At 61.6% G+C, this 17,577-nt stretch overlaps 2 protein-coding genes and 1 long non-coding RNA gene across 8 annotated transcripts; 2 read left to right on the top strand and 1 right to left on the bottom strand.

Annotated features, from left to right (window-relative positions):
* The first annotated feature begins 1,199 nt into the window (after positions 1 to 1,199).
* On the top strand, positions 1,200 to 12,926 carry LOC125090739 (60S ribosomal protein L3-like). 6 transcript variants are annotated; one of them, XM_047713694.1, is made up of 12 exons: positions 1,200 to 1,215; positions 1,916 to 2,108; positions 3,682 to 3,850; positions 4,633 to 4,768; positions 6,034 to 6,220; positions 6,331 to 6,491; positions 6,700 to 6,801; positions 7,262 to 7,357; positions 7,612 to 7,711; positions 10,161 to 10,309; positions 10,645 to 10,759; positions 12,070 to 12,926. In XM_047713694.1, the coding sequence occupies exons 2-12, from the start codon at positions 2,069 to 2,071 to the stop codon at positions 12,099 to 12,101; spliced, it is 1,287 nt and encodes a 428-aa protein (XP_047569650.1). In that variant the 5' UTR covers positions 1,200 to 1,215; positions 1,916 to 2,068; the 3' UTR covers positions 12,102 to 12,926. The 6 variants fall into 6 exon arrangements, 5 of the variants coding, with proteins under 5 accessions (XP_047569650.1, XP_047569646.1, XP_047569647.1 ...); XM_047713690.1 differs by lacking the exon at positions 1,200 to 1,215 and adding an exon at positions 1,224 to 1,440; XR_007124465.1 differs by lacking the exons at positions 1,200 to 1,215; positions 10,645 to 10,759; positions 12,070 to 12,926 and adding exons at positions 1,224 to 1,440; positions 7,962 to 8,087 and having other exon boundaries at positions 7,592 to 7,711; positions 10,161 to 10,300.
* A 467-nt stretch (positions 12,927 to 13,393) lies between these two features.
* Positions 13,394 to 14,884, bottom strand: LOC125090742 (uncharacterized). The gene is made up of 2 exons (XR_007124467.1): positions 14,573 to 14,884; positions 13,394 to 13,966 (listed from the first exon to the last, which is right to left on the bottom strand). It is a non-coding gene; the product is annotated as an uncharacterized LOC125090742 (long non-coding RNA).
* A 1,218-nt stretch (positions 14,885 to 16,102) lies between these two features.
* On the top strand, positions 16,103 to 16,878 carry LOC125091111 (transcription initiation factor TFIID subunit 4-like). The gene is made up of 2 exons (XM_047714552.1): positions 16,103 to 16,216; positions 16,315 to 16,878. Exons 1-2 carry the CDS (start codon positions 16,103 to 16,105, stop codon positions 16,876 to 16,878), a joined length of 678 nt encoding a protein of 225 aa, XP_047570508.1.
* The last annotated feature ends 699 nt before the right edge of the window (positions 16,879 to 17,577 follow it).

Here is a 17,577-nt window from a genome sequence, read left to right as displayed (position 1 = left end):
GGGAAGCAGGCTTGCCGCCGAGCAGAGAGCCTGATGCGGGGCTCTATCTCAGGACCCCTGGACCACGACCCCAGCCTAAGGCAGAGGCTTCAACCCGCCGAGCCACCCAGGCACCCCAAAAGAAGCTTTTATAAAAGATTATTTATTTACTTACTGATTTGAGAGAGAGTATGGGAGTGGACGGGGGCGGGAGGGGAGAGGGAGAAGCAGGCTCCCCGCTGACTGGGGATGCCAAGGTGGAGCTCGATCCCAGGACCCCAAGGTCACGACTGGACCTGAAGGCCAATGCTTCACCCAATGAGTCACCCAGATGCCCCTGATCAAAAGAATCTTAACACTGATTGGCCTACAACATTGAACTGAACAAGGGAACTCAACAGATCTGGGCCAGACCCGCCGCCACAGAGAACAGGGGAAAGCAGAGACCTGTGCTCAGGGAAAGTGCTGGTCTGGCAGCTTTCCCCCGTACCAGGCAGCAGAGGGACTTGGAGATCATGTAGCAGAAGGGGCTGAGAGGGAGGAACCCAAGCAGCTTGTGGCTCTGTGCCCCGCCCTCCAGTTCTTGGCGTTTGAGCCCGGGAGGCAGTCCCACTGGTGCGCCCGGGGTCCCACATGTGCGGCCCTCCCTTTGCCCTGAGTCTGCGGGCAGCCCTCCTGGGCTTCCTCCCCTCAGACAGCCTCTGCCCCCCTGGGCCACTCCGGAGGCAGAGGGTTGCCCCTGGCCAGGGATTTTATTCCTGTGGGGTTCGGCCCCAAGTAATAAAAGCAGCTTTGAGAGTAACAAGAGCCCTAACCTTTGAGTCACATGAGTCACATAGATCTTAGCATCAGCGCCTCACAAGCCCTCAGAGACATTTTAGGTCTATACAACTGATTCTCCAGGTTCAGAACTTCAGAACCATATAGACTCCTTGTTCTAGGATCACAGCCGTTAGCGCCCCTGCCCGCAGTGCCCCCACCCCCCACCCCAGTTTGTGCAGCCCTGGCTCACGGCCCCCAGGACAGGACAGGAGTTCCCTCCGCCTCACTGCCTGCCGACCAGGCCAGATCCTTGTTGCAGCAACCCTGGAAGAAGGCCCCTCCCCCGCTGGGGTTCCTTGACTGCTTAGCAGGCCAAGGTGTTCCTGTCCTGGGAGGGTAGCACAAGGCAGAAAACAAAGTGGGCGTGAACCAGTCCCAGGATCCCAAGGACAAGAGTGACACGCCTGGCCCCAGGTATCCCCACCCCGGGCTGCCCATCTGATGCCCCCTTGCGCCCGGCCCCAGGCCAGGCCAGGCCTGCTCCTGGCACCGGAGCCCATGTCCGCCACAGGACATGACCAAGCTCCCCTGCCAGGGGCTAAATCTGGGAGCTGGCCTGCCACTCGGCCCTGCCACTTGGCCTCCGGCACCTGTCGGGAGGCCCCTTCCCTTCCTGAGCTACAGGGACCCACAGCCATGGTCAGTGGGCTGGGGGGCAAGAGCCGGCTTCCTGGGAGGGGCGGGTGGGCTTCTGGAGTCTCTCCCAGCAGGGATGGGCCTGGGGCCGGTGGGGGTGTAGGTGACTGAAGGGACCACAGGGGGGCCAGAGCTCAGGCTGCCAGGCCTAGAATGGGCAGGAAATGGACAGATGGCAGTGGCCCCCTGTCTCTTTAGCCCTCAGCCAGGGTGTGGGCCTGTCCTTGCTGGGCGCAGCAGGCTGAGCCCACTGAAGCAGGATGCTTGTGGGTGAGGAGAGCTTGGTCACAGCTCTGTCCCTAAGACACTGGCCCTGAGGCAACCTTCCGTCTTTTCCTGTGGATAGAGGGAGGCTCCGAAGACCACTGGGGCCCAGTCTGGGGTCCCTGACTCACTTCCCTGGGTCTGGGCTCTGGTCCCAATCAGTCCCCCCACCAGAGACACCCCAGCTCTGACCTCCCTCCCCTCCTGCCATCAGTCCCACCGGAAGTTCTCCGCCCCTCGGCATGGACACCTGGGCTTCCTGCCCCACAAGAGGAGCCACCGGCACCGGGGCAAGGTGAAGACTTGGCCCCGGGACGACCCCAGCCGGCCGGTGCACCTCACGGCTTTCCTGGGCTACAAGGCGGGCATGACGCACACCGTCCGAGAGGTGCACAGGCCCGGGCTCAGTGAGTGGCCGCAGGGGGACCCATGGGGAGGGTGTGGGGCCTCTTGCCACGCCTGCCAGGGGATCTGGAGAGACTTCTGGAGGCTGGGGGCCGGAGCTGGGGTCCAGGAGGGGAAGCAGCCCCAGAAAGGGCAAGGTCCTGCCCGAGGGAGCCGCGGTCAGGGCACTGTCACTGAGCCCTGACCACTGTCCTTGCCCCCAGTTTACAGATGAGGAGATCGAGTGGCTAGGAAACTTGCCGGTTGCCCGGTTGGTAAGGGGAGGGGCTACGATTCAAAGACAGGTGCCCTGTCTACTTTTTGTCTTCCCATCAGGGTGGGTTCACGTGTGGCTCTAAGGACGGAGACAGAGAGCTCCCACGCACCCTTCGCCCAGTTTCCTGATGGAAATACCTTAGAAAACTATGGTAATAGGGTCACAACCGGTTTCGACATGGATACGACCTGCCCATCCTGGTCAGGTTTCCCAAGCTGGGGCGGGTGGACGCACGCGTGCGCAGTGCCGCGCGGTTCGGCCCCGTGTGAATGCGCCACCGCGCAACATTTCATCCCACACGGGTCCTTCCTGTCGCCTTTCTACAGCCAGCCAGCACTGTCCGGCCTCTTGGCAACCGTCCTGTTCTTCATCTCCCCTCATCTGTTTTTAATTTTTATGTATTTATTTATCTTTGTTAAGATTTTACTTATTTGACAGAGATCACAAGTAGGCAGAGAGGCAGGCAGAGAGGAGGAAGCAGGCTCCCCGCTGAACAGAGAGCCCGATGCTGGGCTCGATCCCAGGACCCTGGGATCATGACCCGAGCTGAAGGCAGAGGCTCAACCCACTGAGCCACCCAGGCGCCCCAATTTATGTATTTATTTTTGAGGATTTATTTATTTTCTTGAGAGAGAGCACGTGTGAGTGGTGGGGAGGGAGAAGGGGAGAGGGAGGTGGGAAGAATCGAGAGCTGAGTCCCCAGCCTCATGGGGCTCAGGATCTCACGACCCTGAGGTCATGACCTGAGCCGAGACCCAGAGTCAGACGCTCCACCGACTGAGCCACCCAGACGGCCCGTTCCTAATATACACCGGAAACGTACACTTCTGCTTTGTATTAGTCTCGGTAATAACATCTACAAAATCATTGGTTTGGGACAAATTATATGTGTTTTTCTAGAACTCATCGACATACACTCATAACTATTAAAATTAAAATTGTTTGTGTGAGTTCCACTGAGGGAATCCTGGGCCCTACCCTTTGGGGGACGCTGCCCTGGCTGTGGGCTCTCCTAGCCCATTTCCAGATGATCTGGTGGGGAAACTGAGGCAAGGAGCAGGTCAGGCCTTGTCGGAGATCTCAGAGGCAGAGCGTAGACCACCGGAAGGGCCCTGACCAGCACCTGCTCCATGCCCTGGGCGGGGCAGAGAGGGAAGGGCCAGGGCTGGGGAGGCTGGCCGCGGGAGGTCATTGGGAGCCCTGAGGCCGTGGTGCTCCATGGTGCTCCATCGTCCCTCGGGCAGGACGGGCTGTAGTTGGCTTTTTCCCATGGGCCCCGGACGCCTTCCTCCATGCTCCTGCCTCTGGGTCTCTTCTAGAAATTTCCAAGCGGGAGGAAGTGGAGGCAGTGACCATCGTGGAGACGCCGCCTCTGGTGGTGGTAGGTGTGGTCGGCTACATAGCTACCCCTCGAGGCCTTCGGAGCTTCAAGACCATCTTTGCAGAGCACCTTAGTGACGAGTGCCGTCGCCGTTTCTACAAGGACTGGTGAGGGCCGCCCTCGGGTGGAGGCTGTGTGGTCTGGCCATCCCTCCAGCCCCAGCACGGTGCTGGAACAGTGGGTGTGGGCAGGCAGGAGCGAGCGGTGTCTGCAGGAATGCATGTTTATGGGGGATTGCCTTCGCTTCAACAAGAGACACGTGCAGGGGGACTGGAGTAGAAATTGGGATAGAGAAAGAGAGGAAGCAAGGGTTCTGATTTAGGATTACATTAAGGGACTAATTTGATGGACTGTCAGAGTTGGCTCAGAGCTTCCTAGCAGCCAGGGTGAGAAAGGGAAGGAGCTTCGGACAAGCTCTTCTCATCAGAAAGAAAGGCACTCTGGGGCCTCAGATCTTCCTTGCACTAAGTCCTGAAAGGGAAGGCCCATCTGCCCAAGGAACCTCACAGATGCCCCCGTCCTTACAGAGTTGGAGGGGCCCCTGTCCTGGCCCTCTGGGGGAGGTGACAGGTTTGGGGCCCTGAGCCAGGGCGGGCTGGATGACCATAGGCGAGGCGGCTGACCTCTTAGAGCCTCTTAGATTGTGCCCCTCCATCTCAGACACCATCAGCCTGGGATAGCATCGGGGAATAGGAGTGCTCCCCGTGTCCACAGCCCAGAGACCGCAGGGGCGGGGCCAGCAGTGGCCTCCCTGGGAAAGGAAGGAGAGAGGAGGGGGCATGCACTGTTCTAAGAGCCCCACGCGGTGGGCTGTGGGCATGTGGGGCCCAGACGGGCCTAGTGAGGTGCCCCTGGCTGTCCCCTTAAATGCCTCCTGCTTGTGGCGCAGGCACAAGAGCAAGCAGAAAGCCTTCACCAAGGCCTGCAAGAGGTGGCGGGACGCCGATGGCAAGAAGCAGCTGCAGAAGGACTTTGCCGCCATGAAGAAGTACTGCAAGGTCATCCGTGTCATTGTCCACACTCAGGTCCGCCCGGCAGCCTTGCCATGCCCTGGACCCACCCTCCCCCGCTCTCCTCCATCCCAGCTTCCAGGAACCCTGGCAAATGTCAGCCTAAAAATACCACAAGCCTGGGGCATGGGCCCAGAGGGCTGGGTGACCGGCCGCGCTGGCTGGCTGCCGCCCCAGGGCTGGCATGCTGGGGGTCAGCGTGCTCTGAGGGCAGGCTCAACCAGGGCCCTCCCATGCCCTGAGAGGCCCGGATCTCCTGCCAAACGTCCTGGCCCGAGGGCCAGCCACCTCAGTTTGGGTCCTGGCCCAAGTGTGTATGTGAGACAACATTCATACATGGGGTCTGGCTTGATTTGTGCTGATGAATTACTAACACGTCTGGCTTATTCTGGAACACCGCCTTGGCGTCTTGTCCTCAGGGAAGGCTAGCCTAGGCCTGGAGCAGCACCCCGCTCCCCCCTGCAGTTCCTGGTTATACGGTAACCAGGTCATGGTCATGTCCGTTTCCCTTGAGGGACTAGAGCTTCACGGGGGCAGTAACCTAGCTGCCTCCTCAGGGCTGCACCTTGTATGCAGTAGGCACTCCATAAGTGCTTGCTGAACACTAGGCCATGGCCGGTGTCCCTGCTTCCTCCCATGTGTCCCCTCAGCCGGTGCATCACACAGCAGCAGCCAGAGATACATAAACATACCAACCACCCTGAGTCACACCCTGCAGCTAGAATGAAGCCCAAGTTTCTCCCCACAAGACCTGCACAGGCAGGCCCCTGCTCACCTCTGAGTTCATCCCGCACCACGTTTCTCCTCGTCATGGTCCAGACACACTGGTCTCCTCTCCATCCCTCTAACTCCCTGCCACAGGGCCTTTGCAAATGCGGTTTCCCATGCTCCCCAAAGTTTCAGATCTTCACTTAGTGGCTCTTTCTTCTTATTGGTGTCACATCAGCGGGGTCCTCTCTGACTGCCCTGTGTGTAAGGACTGTCCCCTCTGCCCCCACGGTTCCATTAGAATGCTCTGCCCTGTCCACGAATTTACTCGATTTCTGTCTCCCAACTAAATAGTGGCTCCCTGAGGTCCAGGACCTTGCCTGCCTCATTCTGTGCTGTGTCCCTCCAGTGCCTAGCACAGAACATAACGTAGAGACAGACCCGAGCTCTGGAACATCCATTGAGGGAATGCATGCATGAAAGCCTGCTGGGAGTCACTAGCCAGTCATGCCATGTCTGCAGATGGGGGCTCTGAGCCTCCGGGAGCTGACTGGCTGTGCCATGTCCCGCAGATGAAGCTGCTGCCTTTCCGGCAGAAGAAGGCCCACATCATGGAGATCCAGCTGAATGGCGGCACAGTGGCTGAGAAGGTGGCCTGGGCCCAGGCCCGGCTAGAGAAGCAGGTCCCAGTGCACAGTGTGTTCAGCCAGAGTGAGGTCATTGATGTCATTGCTGTCACCAAGGGCCGTGGTGTCAAAGGTGGGTCTGGGTGGGGATGGTGGCTTTGGGAAGGCCCCTGGAGGGCGTGGGGGCTGGGCTGGCCTCTCAGCCACTAGCCGCCCCCCACGTCCTTCCTGCACCTCCTGCAGGGGTCACGAGCCGTTGGCACACCAAAAAACTGCCGCGGAAGACCCACAAGGGGCTGCGCAAGGTGGCCTGCATCGGCGCCTGGCACCCTGCCCGTGTGGGCTGCTCCATTGCTCGGGCCGGGCAGAAAGGCTACCACCACCGCACAGAGCTCAACAAGAAGGTGTGTCCCCAGTCCTGGTGGTGGAGGGACACTCATGACCAGACCCCAGGGGGTGGGGTGCGTGATGCAGACACCGCATGGCCCCCCGAAGGCTCTGAAATGCCCCTCCAGTGCCTGGATCTAAGCACACATGCTGGTGGGGACTGACATCCCACTGGCTCCGGAGGCCCCCTGTGGCCCACCACATGCCCTGTTCTTCTCCTGGCAGATCTACCGTATTGGCCGGGGGCTGCACAAGGAGGATGGGAAGGTGGTCAGGAACAATGCGTCCACCAGCTACGACGTGACGGACAAGTCCATTACACCACTGGTGAGTGGGTGGGGCACGCATGCAGGGGCAGGCACGTGGCATACCGGCCTGCCCCGGGGAGCTCAGGGCCCAGAGAGTGGTGGCTTGGCAACACAAGCCCGTGCTGCTCCCATGTCCTCTGAGCCTCCCCTGCAGACAGCTTCCTGTCCCACTGCTGTCAGGGGGTGTGGAGGGCAGCAGCTGCAGCTGTGGCCTTGCACTCAGGCCACCTGGGTTCCAGTCCCACCTGCAGCGTGGAGCAGCTCCAGGGCCCGGAACAAGGGACTCCACGTCCCGGAGTCTCGGTTTCTCCCTCACTAAAATGTAGGTTGTGAACTGAGCTAAGGAAGGACTCAGAATAGGGCTCAGATGCTGCCCTGGTGAGTGACCCAGGGTGCTGCCCTGGGGCCAGGCTTGCAGCTGCCCCTAACCCGGCGGCCCCTTGCGGGGCCTGGATCCTGGCTGACTCAGCTTCCCACAGGGCGGCTTCCCGCACTATGGGGAGGTCAACAACGACTTCGTCATGCTGAAGGGTTGCATTGCTGGCACCAAGAAGCGGGTCATCACGCTGAGGAAGGTCAGTGCCTCTGTGGTGGGCTGGGGAGCAGGAGCCCTATGGGCCCTGGGAAGGTTCTGGGGGCTGGCCTCCCTGTCCTGCACCTTGCTCAGAGGAGGGTGTGGATGGGAAGAGCAAAAAGGAGGGGTTCTGGCAGGAGCTGGGTGAGTGAGTCCTTCCAGGTATGGACTGGGGGTGGTGGGAGGCGGTGGGCGAGGACCTTACATCTGGCTCTCGTCTCCCACTGACCCCCAGTCCCTGCTGGTGCACCACAGCCGCCGAGCCCTGGAGAACATCGAACTCAAGTTCATCGACACCACCTCCAAGTTTGGCCACGGCCGCTTCCAGACCGCCCAAGAGAAGAGGGTCTTCATGGTGAGCCCACTCACCCCTTGTCCTCCGGGGCTCAGCCCCACAGCCCTCCTGCGCCAGAGTGGGGTTAGCTGGAGCAGATGAGGGTCGGGGGCGCCCCTGCGCTCATCCCCACTCGGGCCCGCAGAAGCTCCGCCCCGCGCACAATTCGCGCAGGCAACAAAGCCGCAGCCCTGGAATCCCGGCCGGGGTCAGTGGCGCCGGCTAGACCTCGGTCGCTAGCGCCCCTCCGTCTCCCCCAACCCCCAACCAGGGTCCCCAGAAGAAGCATCTGGAGAAGGAAAAGCCAGAGACCTCGAGGGACCTGTAGGCGGCTTGCGACGGAGGGAGCCCGAAGGCAGCGCGGCGCCACCCCCGCCTGTCCCCGCTGTCTAATAAAGTGCGGAGGCGACTTTGCCCGCGTGTCTCAGAGTGGGGAGCGCGGGAAGGCGGGTGGCCCGCAGGTGGCCCGGGACCTGACCCAGGGCAGGCGGGTTGCAGCCTGGCCTCGCCCCGGCCCGGCGCAGCTCAGCGGCGCCCCCTGGCGCTCGGGCGGAGCGGCAGTGTCTGGGGCGCCGCACCGGAGCCCTGGCCGCGAGATCACGGGGGCGGGGCCTCGGGGCGGGGCCTGCGCCGAGTCTGGGCGTCTCTGATCGTGATTGGTCCTCTTGGGGCGGGGCCTCGGGGAGCCCGGCAGGCTCCGGGCAGTGATTGGTCCTCGGCCGGAGGGGCGGGACCCGGGCTCAGGCTTGGCTGTCGCGGGCCGGGGGCCTCGGGTCCGTCCGGGGGCGGACGCTGCGCTGTCCCGCTGGCGCCATGTCTTTCTGCAGCTTCTCTGGGGGCGAGATTTTCCAGAATCACTTTGAACCGGGTATGAGCTGTGACCTCCCGGGAGGACAGCGGGCGGGAGCGCGCATAGAGAGGCGGTGGAGCCCCGGGATCCCGGAAGGGCAGAGTTCACCGGGGGAGGGGCGGCGAGGGGTTGCGGGAGGACGGAGGGGCCTGGAGCCTGGAAGGTGGGGGTACCTGAGGGGAGGGGTGACCTGGGGAGCGGGGTCGCTGGCCGGGCGTCGTGCTTGAACGAGGCGGTTTCCGGGAGGAACCCGCGGGGTCAGGGTGCTCGCAAGGGGTGACGCCGGTGGCGGCGGGGGGGGGGAGGGGAATCCAGATTAGGAGCAGGACTTCAGGGGGATGCGACGGAGGCTCTTGTCCTAGGGCGCCCCCTGATGATGCCGCTGCCTTTCCCTCTCCCCTGTTGCTGGGACCCCAGGTACCCCTCGGAAGCACAGAGCGTTCCCTTCGGAACGCGCACCTGGGTGCTTCCCCAGTCCGCCCAGGGCCCTGGGGTTGGGCAACCGGGACAGCCGCCAGGCCGCCAGGGCCAGTGAAGTTTAACCTGACAGCCTGAGTGGAGGTGGGGGAGTAGAGGTGGGAGTGGTTTGGAGCTTGGGGGACCCTCAGCCCTGGCCCCAGGCTTTGAGAGGCCCTGGCGTGTACCCTTCTGGGTTGTGCGGCTGGTAATGGACTAATTTGGTAAAAACATGCCCACAGCCAAGGCTAGGCGGTGCTCTCCCTGGGGCAGGATCTGTTGGGTGTCAGCCCTCTAGGGGGCTGGGCTGCGACACTGGGCATCTGTGGACGTCAGCTGTGACCTAGGGCTCTCTGGGCAAAGACCTCCCCTGGGGCCTTCTGGCTGTGGGACCGCAGCTGTCCTCAGGCCGCTCTGCGGAGCGAAAGCTTCCTTCCACAGCGGCTCCCCAGCCCTCCTCACTTCCTTCTCCACTTGCTGGCAAAGGCTGAGTGGTTGACGGACTCTGGGAAGGGCTGTCCTCAGGCGGGGCTGCGGGTGCTGGGCACTCCTGTAGGGGGACTTAGGGGGTTAGGCGTCTGCCTTCGGCTCGGGTAGTGATCCCAGGGTCCTGAGATTGAGTCTGGCAGGTTTCCCACGGAGCAAAGAGCCGGTTTGCTCCGTGGGAAGCCTGCTTCTCCCTCTCCCTCTGCTCGTCGCTCTCTCTATCTGACAAACAAACAAATAAATAAATATTTAAAAAACAAAACAAAACTGGAAAAGGGGCGCCTGGCTGGCTCAGCCGGTAGAGCGCGTGACTCTTGATCTCCGGGTCATGAGTTCAAGTCCTGCAGTGGACATGGGCTCCTGCCCACTTAAGCAAAAACAGCGAGACTAAAGTGGGAAGGTGTACATCACACACACACCGCTGATGAGAGCCAATGAGCTGAGTGAAAAGCGGCTCTCCCGGGCTTGGCACATGCTAAGGAGCACTGGATATGAGCTCCGTGGTGTGTCCCCACAGAGCCAGGCCCGGGTAGGGGGCAGGTGGGGTCACGGGGAGGATGTGCAGGCCACCCTGCAGACGGGCACAGTGCTCTGTTCTCCTAGGCCTGAGGATTTGGCAGCTCACCCCAAAGACACTGGAGCCAACGTGTGTGCCTTGGCCTTTCCTTCTGCCCCCAGGTGTCTATGTGTGTGCCAAGTGTGGCTACGAGCTCTTCTCCAGCCGCTCGAAGTACGCGCACTCATCCCCATGGCCTGCCTTCACTGAGACCATTCACACCGATAGCGTGGCCAAGCGTCCAGAGCGCAAGTCTCCTGACGCCCTAAAGGTGAGGACAGCAGCGGGGCGGTGGTGGGGGTCCGAGCCAGGGAGAGCCTGAGGGCTGGTCATTCCTTCCTTCTTTGTGCTCCCCCCACAGCTCTAGGGGCTCAGAGTCTGTCTACTCCAGGCCTCCGGCTTTAGCCAGGCGAGCTGCACCCCCAGAATTCTGGGAGAGCCTCGGGTCCTGGTGGAAACAGGGAGTCAGGACAGCTTTCCTGCGTAGGCTCCAGGATGGAGGCTGACTGCTCCCACCTGCAGTTACTTTGGGACATGGGTGTGGGGAGGACGCCGTCTGTGGGTGGCAGGAGGGGCCATTGTGTAGCTGTTTTGTGGCCTTTCCAGGTGTCCTGTGGCAGGTGTGGGAACGGGCTAGGCCATGAGTTCCTGAATGATGGCCCCAAGCCGGGGCAGTCCCGCTTCTGAATATTTAGCAGCTCGCTGAAGTTCATCCCGAAAGGTGAGCTCACCTTCTGGCCGCTGTACACAGGCCTATTGACATTTTGGAAGCCCAGGGGTGGGGGGCACACTCTTCTCACCCACTGACAGTGACAGCTCATGGGGGCCCCAAAGCATACGGCCCAGGAGCTGCCCATGGCCACCCCAGAGGGTGGCTGCAGGGCAAGGCCAAGGGGGCAGGTGTCCTGATGGATCACATGTGCCCCAAAAAGGGGCATCTGACAGGGGATGTGATGGAGTTTTCTGAGGGGGCAGGCAGGGCTGGGCGGAGGCTGAGGGTTAGGACTGTGTGGCCACAATCTTGCTGCTCAGCCTCTCTGAGCGGTCCCCCTCCTCTGCACAGTGGCTAGGCTCACAGAGCCCCCTTCACAGGCCGGCGTGAAGGCACCTGCGTTGACATGGTGCCCAGGGGCCTGGCAAGCAGTAAGGACTCGGCTGTGTGCCCTTGTGGGCAGTGCGCTCACTCACTACGGGTTTCTCCCAGTCTCTGCAAAAGAGTGGTCCTGCGAAACTTTTCGCAGAATGGTGTCAAGTGAAGGGCATCTTCCGCACAAGGTCCCCTTGTACCACTCCACTTTTGTACAAGAACTTATACGTTAGCACCTGTTTTCATGAACGGAAAGAAACCCAAAGAGGTTTTTCACTCAGGAGGAAAGTGTTGCTTTACTAATGTAGGGAACGTGCGTGTAGCCGGAATGAAACGTAAAAGCAAAGTGGCCTAACCCGACCTTTGGGAAATTAGGGCTCCGTGTGCTAGCAGTTTGTTGGGGCAGCTGTTTCCCGTGTGAGTCTGATCCGAGCACAGCACCCCTCTGGCCCTTTGGCCTCCTGCTGGCACAGGTGCTGTGCTCACAAGCCGGCCCTCCTCTCTCTGCCCCACCAGCCCCTCTTGGCTCCTCCCCACACTTTGGAGCTCACATCCCAGCTCCCCACGTGCCCCCAGTGGGACCGTGGCCAGTCCCTAACCTCAGTCTGGTCATCTGTAAAATGGGGTTGCTGACAGCACGTGCTCGCTGACATCCCTGGGGAGGTAGGGGGAAGTGAGGGCGTCTGTAGGGCCGGCAATGACAGGGTGAGATGTGATTTGGTCCTGTAGTGGTTAGTGTTCTTTGTCTTGTGGAGGAAGGAGAGACCTGGCTCTCCTGGAGATTTGGGGAACAAAGCAGAGCACACAGCCTCCCCCAAGCTGGGTGCCTGGGTCCTCCCAGCTGCCCCATCATGCCGGCTGGAGTGGGCTGGCTAGCTCGTGGGATGGCGTCTGAAGCATGATGTAGCAATGGTTGTTTTCTCTCTCTCCCTCCTTTTTTTTAGGCAAAGGAACTTCTGGCTCTCAGGAACCGTAGGCACACAGCACATACCCATTCCGGCTGGACACTGCCCTGTGGTCACGCTCTGGCCATCCCACCTTGGGATTGGAACCCCAGACGTTCAGACAGGGGAGGGGGCTGGCTGAAGCCTCAGGAGGTCTTGGCCCTGTGCAGGTTGTCTTTGGGAAGAGCACTGGGCTGCCATGGTGGCCCTAGCCTGCTGCTGGGCTGGGCTGGAGGACCCCGCTGTGGGCCCGCCCTAGCCTCCTACTCATACGGGAGTCTCAGAGAGGTGGGCTCTAAGCCTAGCTTGCCCTTGAATGACGGCACACCCCACCTTCTCTTCTCCGCAGCCCATTGCCCTCTCCCTGCCTGTCTGGACTCACCTCTGTGGGACCCAATTCTGAGATGGGCTCTGGCTCTCGCCAAAGCTCACGTCCCTCTCCCCCAGGCAGGGAGACGGAATGCAGAGGGAGGCGGCCCTTGCCAGCTGCCCCAACTCCGGTCACTACATGATTCACTCTGGTTAAACCCTTCCAGGCAGCCAGAGTGGTGATGATCCGTGACCTGCTGGGGAGTGGGCCCAGGGGACGGACCTCTGTCTTCTCAGTTTTAAGAGAAGTCCCCCACCCCGTTCTGCATCCGGGTGGGTGCCCCTTGCCTCACTCCGTCTTAGGAAAGTGGCTGTTGCCCCATTACCTTGATTGTGCAAGGCTAGGGCCGGGAGCTCGGAGCCTGGGGCTCACGCTTCCCCACAAAGCCGTGGCTTCTTGCACACGTCCGGGAGGGTCCGTGATGCCAAAGGCTGTCCCGTCTGAGCTCCCCCTGGGGCCGTCCAGGATCAATAAACAAATGGACCTGGGCCTGTGTCTTCATTCCCACCAGGCGTGCTAGGACACCTCATTTCGCGTGTTCCACAGATATTTACTGAGCAGGGGCAGCCTGCTGCTGGGGATGGAGCCGTGGGACACACGGGCCTCCCCGCCCAGCACGGCCTTCCGGCGTGTTCGAGGAGACTGCAAGTTCCCGTCCCGTGATGGTCCAGGGCCTGAATAGCCACACCAGAACAATGATGCGGGACTGCGTGGGGGGCGATGAGGGGGCTAGTGCTTTGGCCCCCTGGATGGGGAGGAGGACGCCGAGGGGCAGATCATAGCTCAGCAGTGACAGGTGAGAGAAGCCAGAAGGGAGACGCCCTGAGAGGGCGACAGATGCGTGCCCCTGCAGTGGGGAGGTCAGAATTCCGTGGACAAATCCCCGAAAGTGTAAGAATGGGTACTAAGGGGTGGGATGATGGTGAAAGGAAGATAAAGCTGGATCAGGCTGAATTTATTGGTAGAAGCTCACCAAGCAGAGGTGGGAGGTTTACTGGTGCTGCTCAGGGGACGAGAGGGGGCTTGAGCCTTTGGTCGCTCGGTTGGCTGAGACATGACCCGGAATGCGGCCTGTGCTAAAGGGGAGGGGACGTGCCAGCACTGCCTTGCTTGGATGGAGGGAGGGTCCAAAGTCTTAGGGAGATGGGAGCATCAGAGCAGATCTTTCCATTGAAAACCCGCTCCCTGACCTCCGGGTCCAGAGTACACACCTTTCACCATGATTGTGAAGAAGACCCAGCATCTTCTCGAGGCCAGAAATTACGTACAGGACTGCCAGCGAGTTGGGAAAACAAAGTGTGATGGGGGTCACTGGGTCCCCACGGGGCAGGGGTCACGGACCCAAGGCAAGGGGGGGGTACAGTGACTGAGACAGACCTCGCGCCAGTCAGGTCGGTGTGACGCACACAGAGCGAGGCCATTGGCGAGCAGGTCACAGTGTTCCTGGACGTGAAACAGATGGGAAGTCTCTGGATTCTTCCTGGTCTGAACAAGCAGCCGTTCCGGGTCAGGGGAACAGAAGTCCGGCTGGAATCGTAAGAACAAGGTCATGACCCTTCCGTCAGCTCCTGGAGCTCCCAGACCTGAGCCAGTTTACAGACCCAGGGAGGCAGGTCCCCTCGAGGAAGGATCTTGGTACATTGCCCAAAATTGGATAACGTTAATCTTTCTCCCAGCCTTCCCCAAAAGGACCTATACTGGGGTGGCTGTGCACTGGGGAAAAGGAAATAATCAGACATTCCAGTGACTACCCGACCCGGGGTCCGGACTGACTCCTGTTCCAGGGGACGCTCACGCTCGGCGTCTGAGGAGGGCTGACAGAGGCGGGCGGCAGCAGACCCTCGGCTCAGGCCTTCTCCCGGTGGGCCCATCGTATGGTTGTTCCCCAGTTCTGAAGGCATCGTGGGAGTGGACATACTCAGCAGCCTGGAGCACCCCATGTCGTGAGGACCAGGGCCTGGCTGCCGGTGTGAGAACAGGGGTGGTGGAGGAGGGATGAGGTTGGAATGGCCCGGGAGGGAGGGGCAGGGGGGCTGGTCACACTCCTTGGTGACAGGATTCTGTCCTTCCCCATCCCCAGCCGCAGACCAGGGGTCCCTGCTGTGGCGGCAGGGAGGGGAGGAGGTCGCTAACCTGTGCAGGGGCCTTTGGCTCCCTGTGTGACCTTGGGTGGAGCACTTCCCCTTCCTCTGTGGAACCCAGCCTGTCCCCTGGGTGGGGGTGGGGTGGGGGGGGCAGTGGTGATGGCAGATTCCCAGTCGCTCTGCCGGTCTCCAGTCTCTGGGTTGCTCAGTGGTCCTGCGCAGCAGAGGAAGTTGTGCAACAGCTGGGAGGGGTCAGCACTGGCCGAAAGCACCAAGGAGGACCACGCAAAAGAACACCCTTTTTGCTGTTTGCCCCTCCCCCCAGCGTGGCAGCCTCCCGCCCTACAAAACACCTCCCTCGCTGCCCTGCTGGGGGCCAGTCCTGATGGCAACTGTGAGAAATCCCCCCCACCCCCGCCTGGGACAGCAGGGAATGTGCCCTCTGCCCCATGATTCCAGCTCCTGCCTCTGCCTGACTTCCTCCTGCACTCCTCCTGTGTCCCAAGTTGGGGCTGCCCTAGTCACCCGGGATCATCATCAGCCCTGGGGCCTTGCCCAGCCCAGCCTGTGATCTGCACACTAGGAGTCTAGCAGCCAGCCTTGGCCAAGGGCAGGCCCACTGTAGGCGAGCAGAGACTGAATGCTTAGTCACTTCCATGCTGAGTGGTTAGCAGCAATCTCCAGGCCCAGGGCTAGGACGGACTTTGCTTATGTCTCCCAGCAATCCTGGCTTAGCTCGCTGGCACAGCACGTCCCTGAGTGAACCCAATCCAAGAATAGGCTGGCCTCCTGCTAACTGGGCCGATGTGTCCCGGACATAGCCCTGGGGCCAGCTCTCCAGGGCCAGATCTCTAGCAGGGTGGGCTGAAGGACCCGCGGGTGTCTGGGGCTGGTGCTGGGGCTGGTGAGGCTGGGAGGGATGTCGTGAGAGTGGGGCTCCAAGCACACATCCAAACGTCCAGGTTCCCTGGCAGTGGGGAGGGCTGGAAGCAGGGTCCTTGGAGGGGTGACGGGAGAAGGGTGGACCCAAAGCCCCAAGGTCCCTTTTCCTCGGGAGCCTGGATATGGATGGCTACGAGCAGGGTCTGTCTGCCTGGGCCGGGCGGGAGCGAGAGGTCTCCTGTGGATTCATAAATCCCCCCACCCTTTTCCTCCTGCTGGGTTACACCACCGCCTTTGGCCTGCAGCCCCAGTTCCTCCTTGAGAAACAAAAGACTCTTAGAACCCAGCTCCCGCCACCCCCTACCGGTGCCCCCTCGTGTGCCAAGTGGGTCCTCCAGGGCACAGCCTGGCAGCCAAGGGTTCTGCTCTGCGGTGGAAGGCTCCTCTGCTCTGCCAACACCAGTCATCAGCAGCCCGCAGGCCCGTGCACGCAGAGGCACCCAGGGCAAGGGCCTGGTGGGAGAGAGAAGTCACCTGTCTGGGATCCCACGGCAGAGGGCATGAGGGAACTGACCGTGTGTGGTGCTTGCGCTCACTCACGGCTTTCTTTTTTCTGAGTGACAAAGACCAGGGAAAGCCGTGTCTCGGGTGGGGGTGCTGCCGATGCCCAGGTCCCAGCAGCCCCCTGACTCCAGCCATGTCTGTCTTTGGGCCGGGCCCGCAAGGCCGGCAAGGGGACCTTCGCCCAGAGAGGTCGGCGAAGGTCACCGCCAAGCCAGCCACCGTGCCCCCACCCTCATACGAGGTCCTGGTAGGGGACCCAGAGCGATGACCCTCTCTGAGTCCACCCGTGCTCGAGGATCCCTCCCCAGGCAGGGACGCAGCGACCGTGTGCACACCTGCTGGCAGGGGGCGCGCTCGCTCCGCGCTGCGCGTGCGCCGGCCCGGTCCGCGAGGCCCTGCAGTTCCGCCGAGGCGCCGCCAGGGGGCGAGCGGCGTCATTTCCGACAACAGGGCCCGGGCAGCGCCAGCGCCCAGCCCGGGGCCCAGCGACCCCGAGGCGCTCGGTGGTCAGTGCCTGCGTCGCCCGGCCCCTCGGCCACGCCGGCCCAACCTGCCGGTACCCGGCACACAGGCTGGTGGCTCCTGGCGTCCGAGGGCGCAGGGACCCCATTTGGAGGCTTCACGAAAGTGACGGGCGCAGGGCGAGCCATCGAGGCCGGAGTGCGGGAAGGAGGTGGGGGGTGGGACGGCTGCTGCCCAGACGCTCCAGCCCCTCCTCCAGGACAGCCCGGCGGGACCCACCGGCACCGACGCCTCCTGCCTCCTCTCCCCGCGGCCCTGCCACCTCCTGGCCCTCCTGGGGCCCCAGGTTCCAGCTTCCTCCTCCCGCGCATCTTTGGCCACGTCTGTCCCCATAGCAGTGAGAGCCCGAGCTGGCCTCCCCCGACCAGTGTGATCTTTGCAAAATAGCAGTGAGACCAGAAACTTCCCGGGATGCTTCCCGCGGCTCTGCTGGCTCTGGTCCCACAGACCCCACTTCTCCAGCTAGATTTCCACTCCATGCATGAAAGTGGTTTCACGCAGTGTAACCGTGTCGTTTCCGCTATCTACACCCCTGCACGCGGACTCTTCACCTGGGCCTCGGGGCCAGCCAGGCTCTATTCTAAAACATGCTCCCTGCTCCGGCCCTCTCCAGTTTGCTGTTCATTCTTCCTCATTTCCTCCCTGTGTGCTAGAATCCTTCTAGAAGTTTCTCCTGGTGGCTCTCTCCTTCCCCTACACCACAGGGGTCCTGGGCGGGTCTCCTATACGTGTGCACAGACTGGGTCTCTGCTGTCCCCTTGCAGGTCTCACCCCTCCACAGGTCAGAGACCACTGCACGCTGACCTCATTCCTTCCCAAAGGCTGAGCCCCGTGGGAGGCTGCACCTAGTAGCAACCGAGGAACATATCAGAAGGCACTGCCTTCTGCCCACTCCCTCTGTAGGGACCAGTGAGTCAGGCCACACATCTGCGTGAGTGTGTCCGTGGTCTGGGGGTACAGGGATCTCGGGACCACTAACCACCCTACCCTGGCCCTAGGGTTCAGCTTACCAGAGTTTAGGGGCCAGAAGCACAGACAAGACTGTTGGTGGGCCTCCTGTGGCTGACAGGAGGGGAGGGGCCGAGG

Source organism: Lutra lutra, chromosome 18, assembly GCF_902655055.1.
Source record: "Lutra lutra chromosome 18, mLutLut1.2, whole genome shotgun sequence".
NCBI lineage: Eukaryota > Metazoa > Chordata > Mammalia > Carnivora > Mustelidae > Lutra > Lutra lutra.
This window is presented reverse-complemented; position numbering and strand designations above follow the sequence as displayed.

Excerpts from the sequence above, each read along its gene's own strand:
- LOC125090739 (XM_047713691.1), top strand. The coding sequence starts at position 1,243 with ATGCCCCCTTGCGCCCGGCCCCAGGCCAGGCCAGGCCTGCTCCTGGCA. Across the intron at positions 6,221-6,330 it reads CAAGGGCCGTGGTGTCAAAG|GGGTCACGAGCCGTTGGCAC; the intron begins GTGGGTCTGGGT and ends CACCTCCTGCAG. Across the intron at positions 6,802-7,261 it reads ACAAGTCCATTACACCACTG|GGCGGCTTCCCGCACTATGG; the intron begins GTGAGTGGGTGG and ends AGCTTCCCACAG.
- LOC125091111 (XM_047714552.1), top strand. The coding sequence starts at position 16,103 with ATGTCTGTCTTTGGGCCGGGCCCGCAAGGCCGGCAAGGGGACCTTCGC. Across the intron at positions 16,217-16,314 it reads CACCCTCATACGAGGTCCTG|GGGGCGCGCTCGCTCCGCGC; the intron begins GTAGGGGACCCA and ends ACCTGCTGGCAG.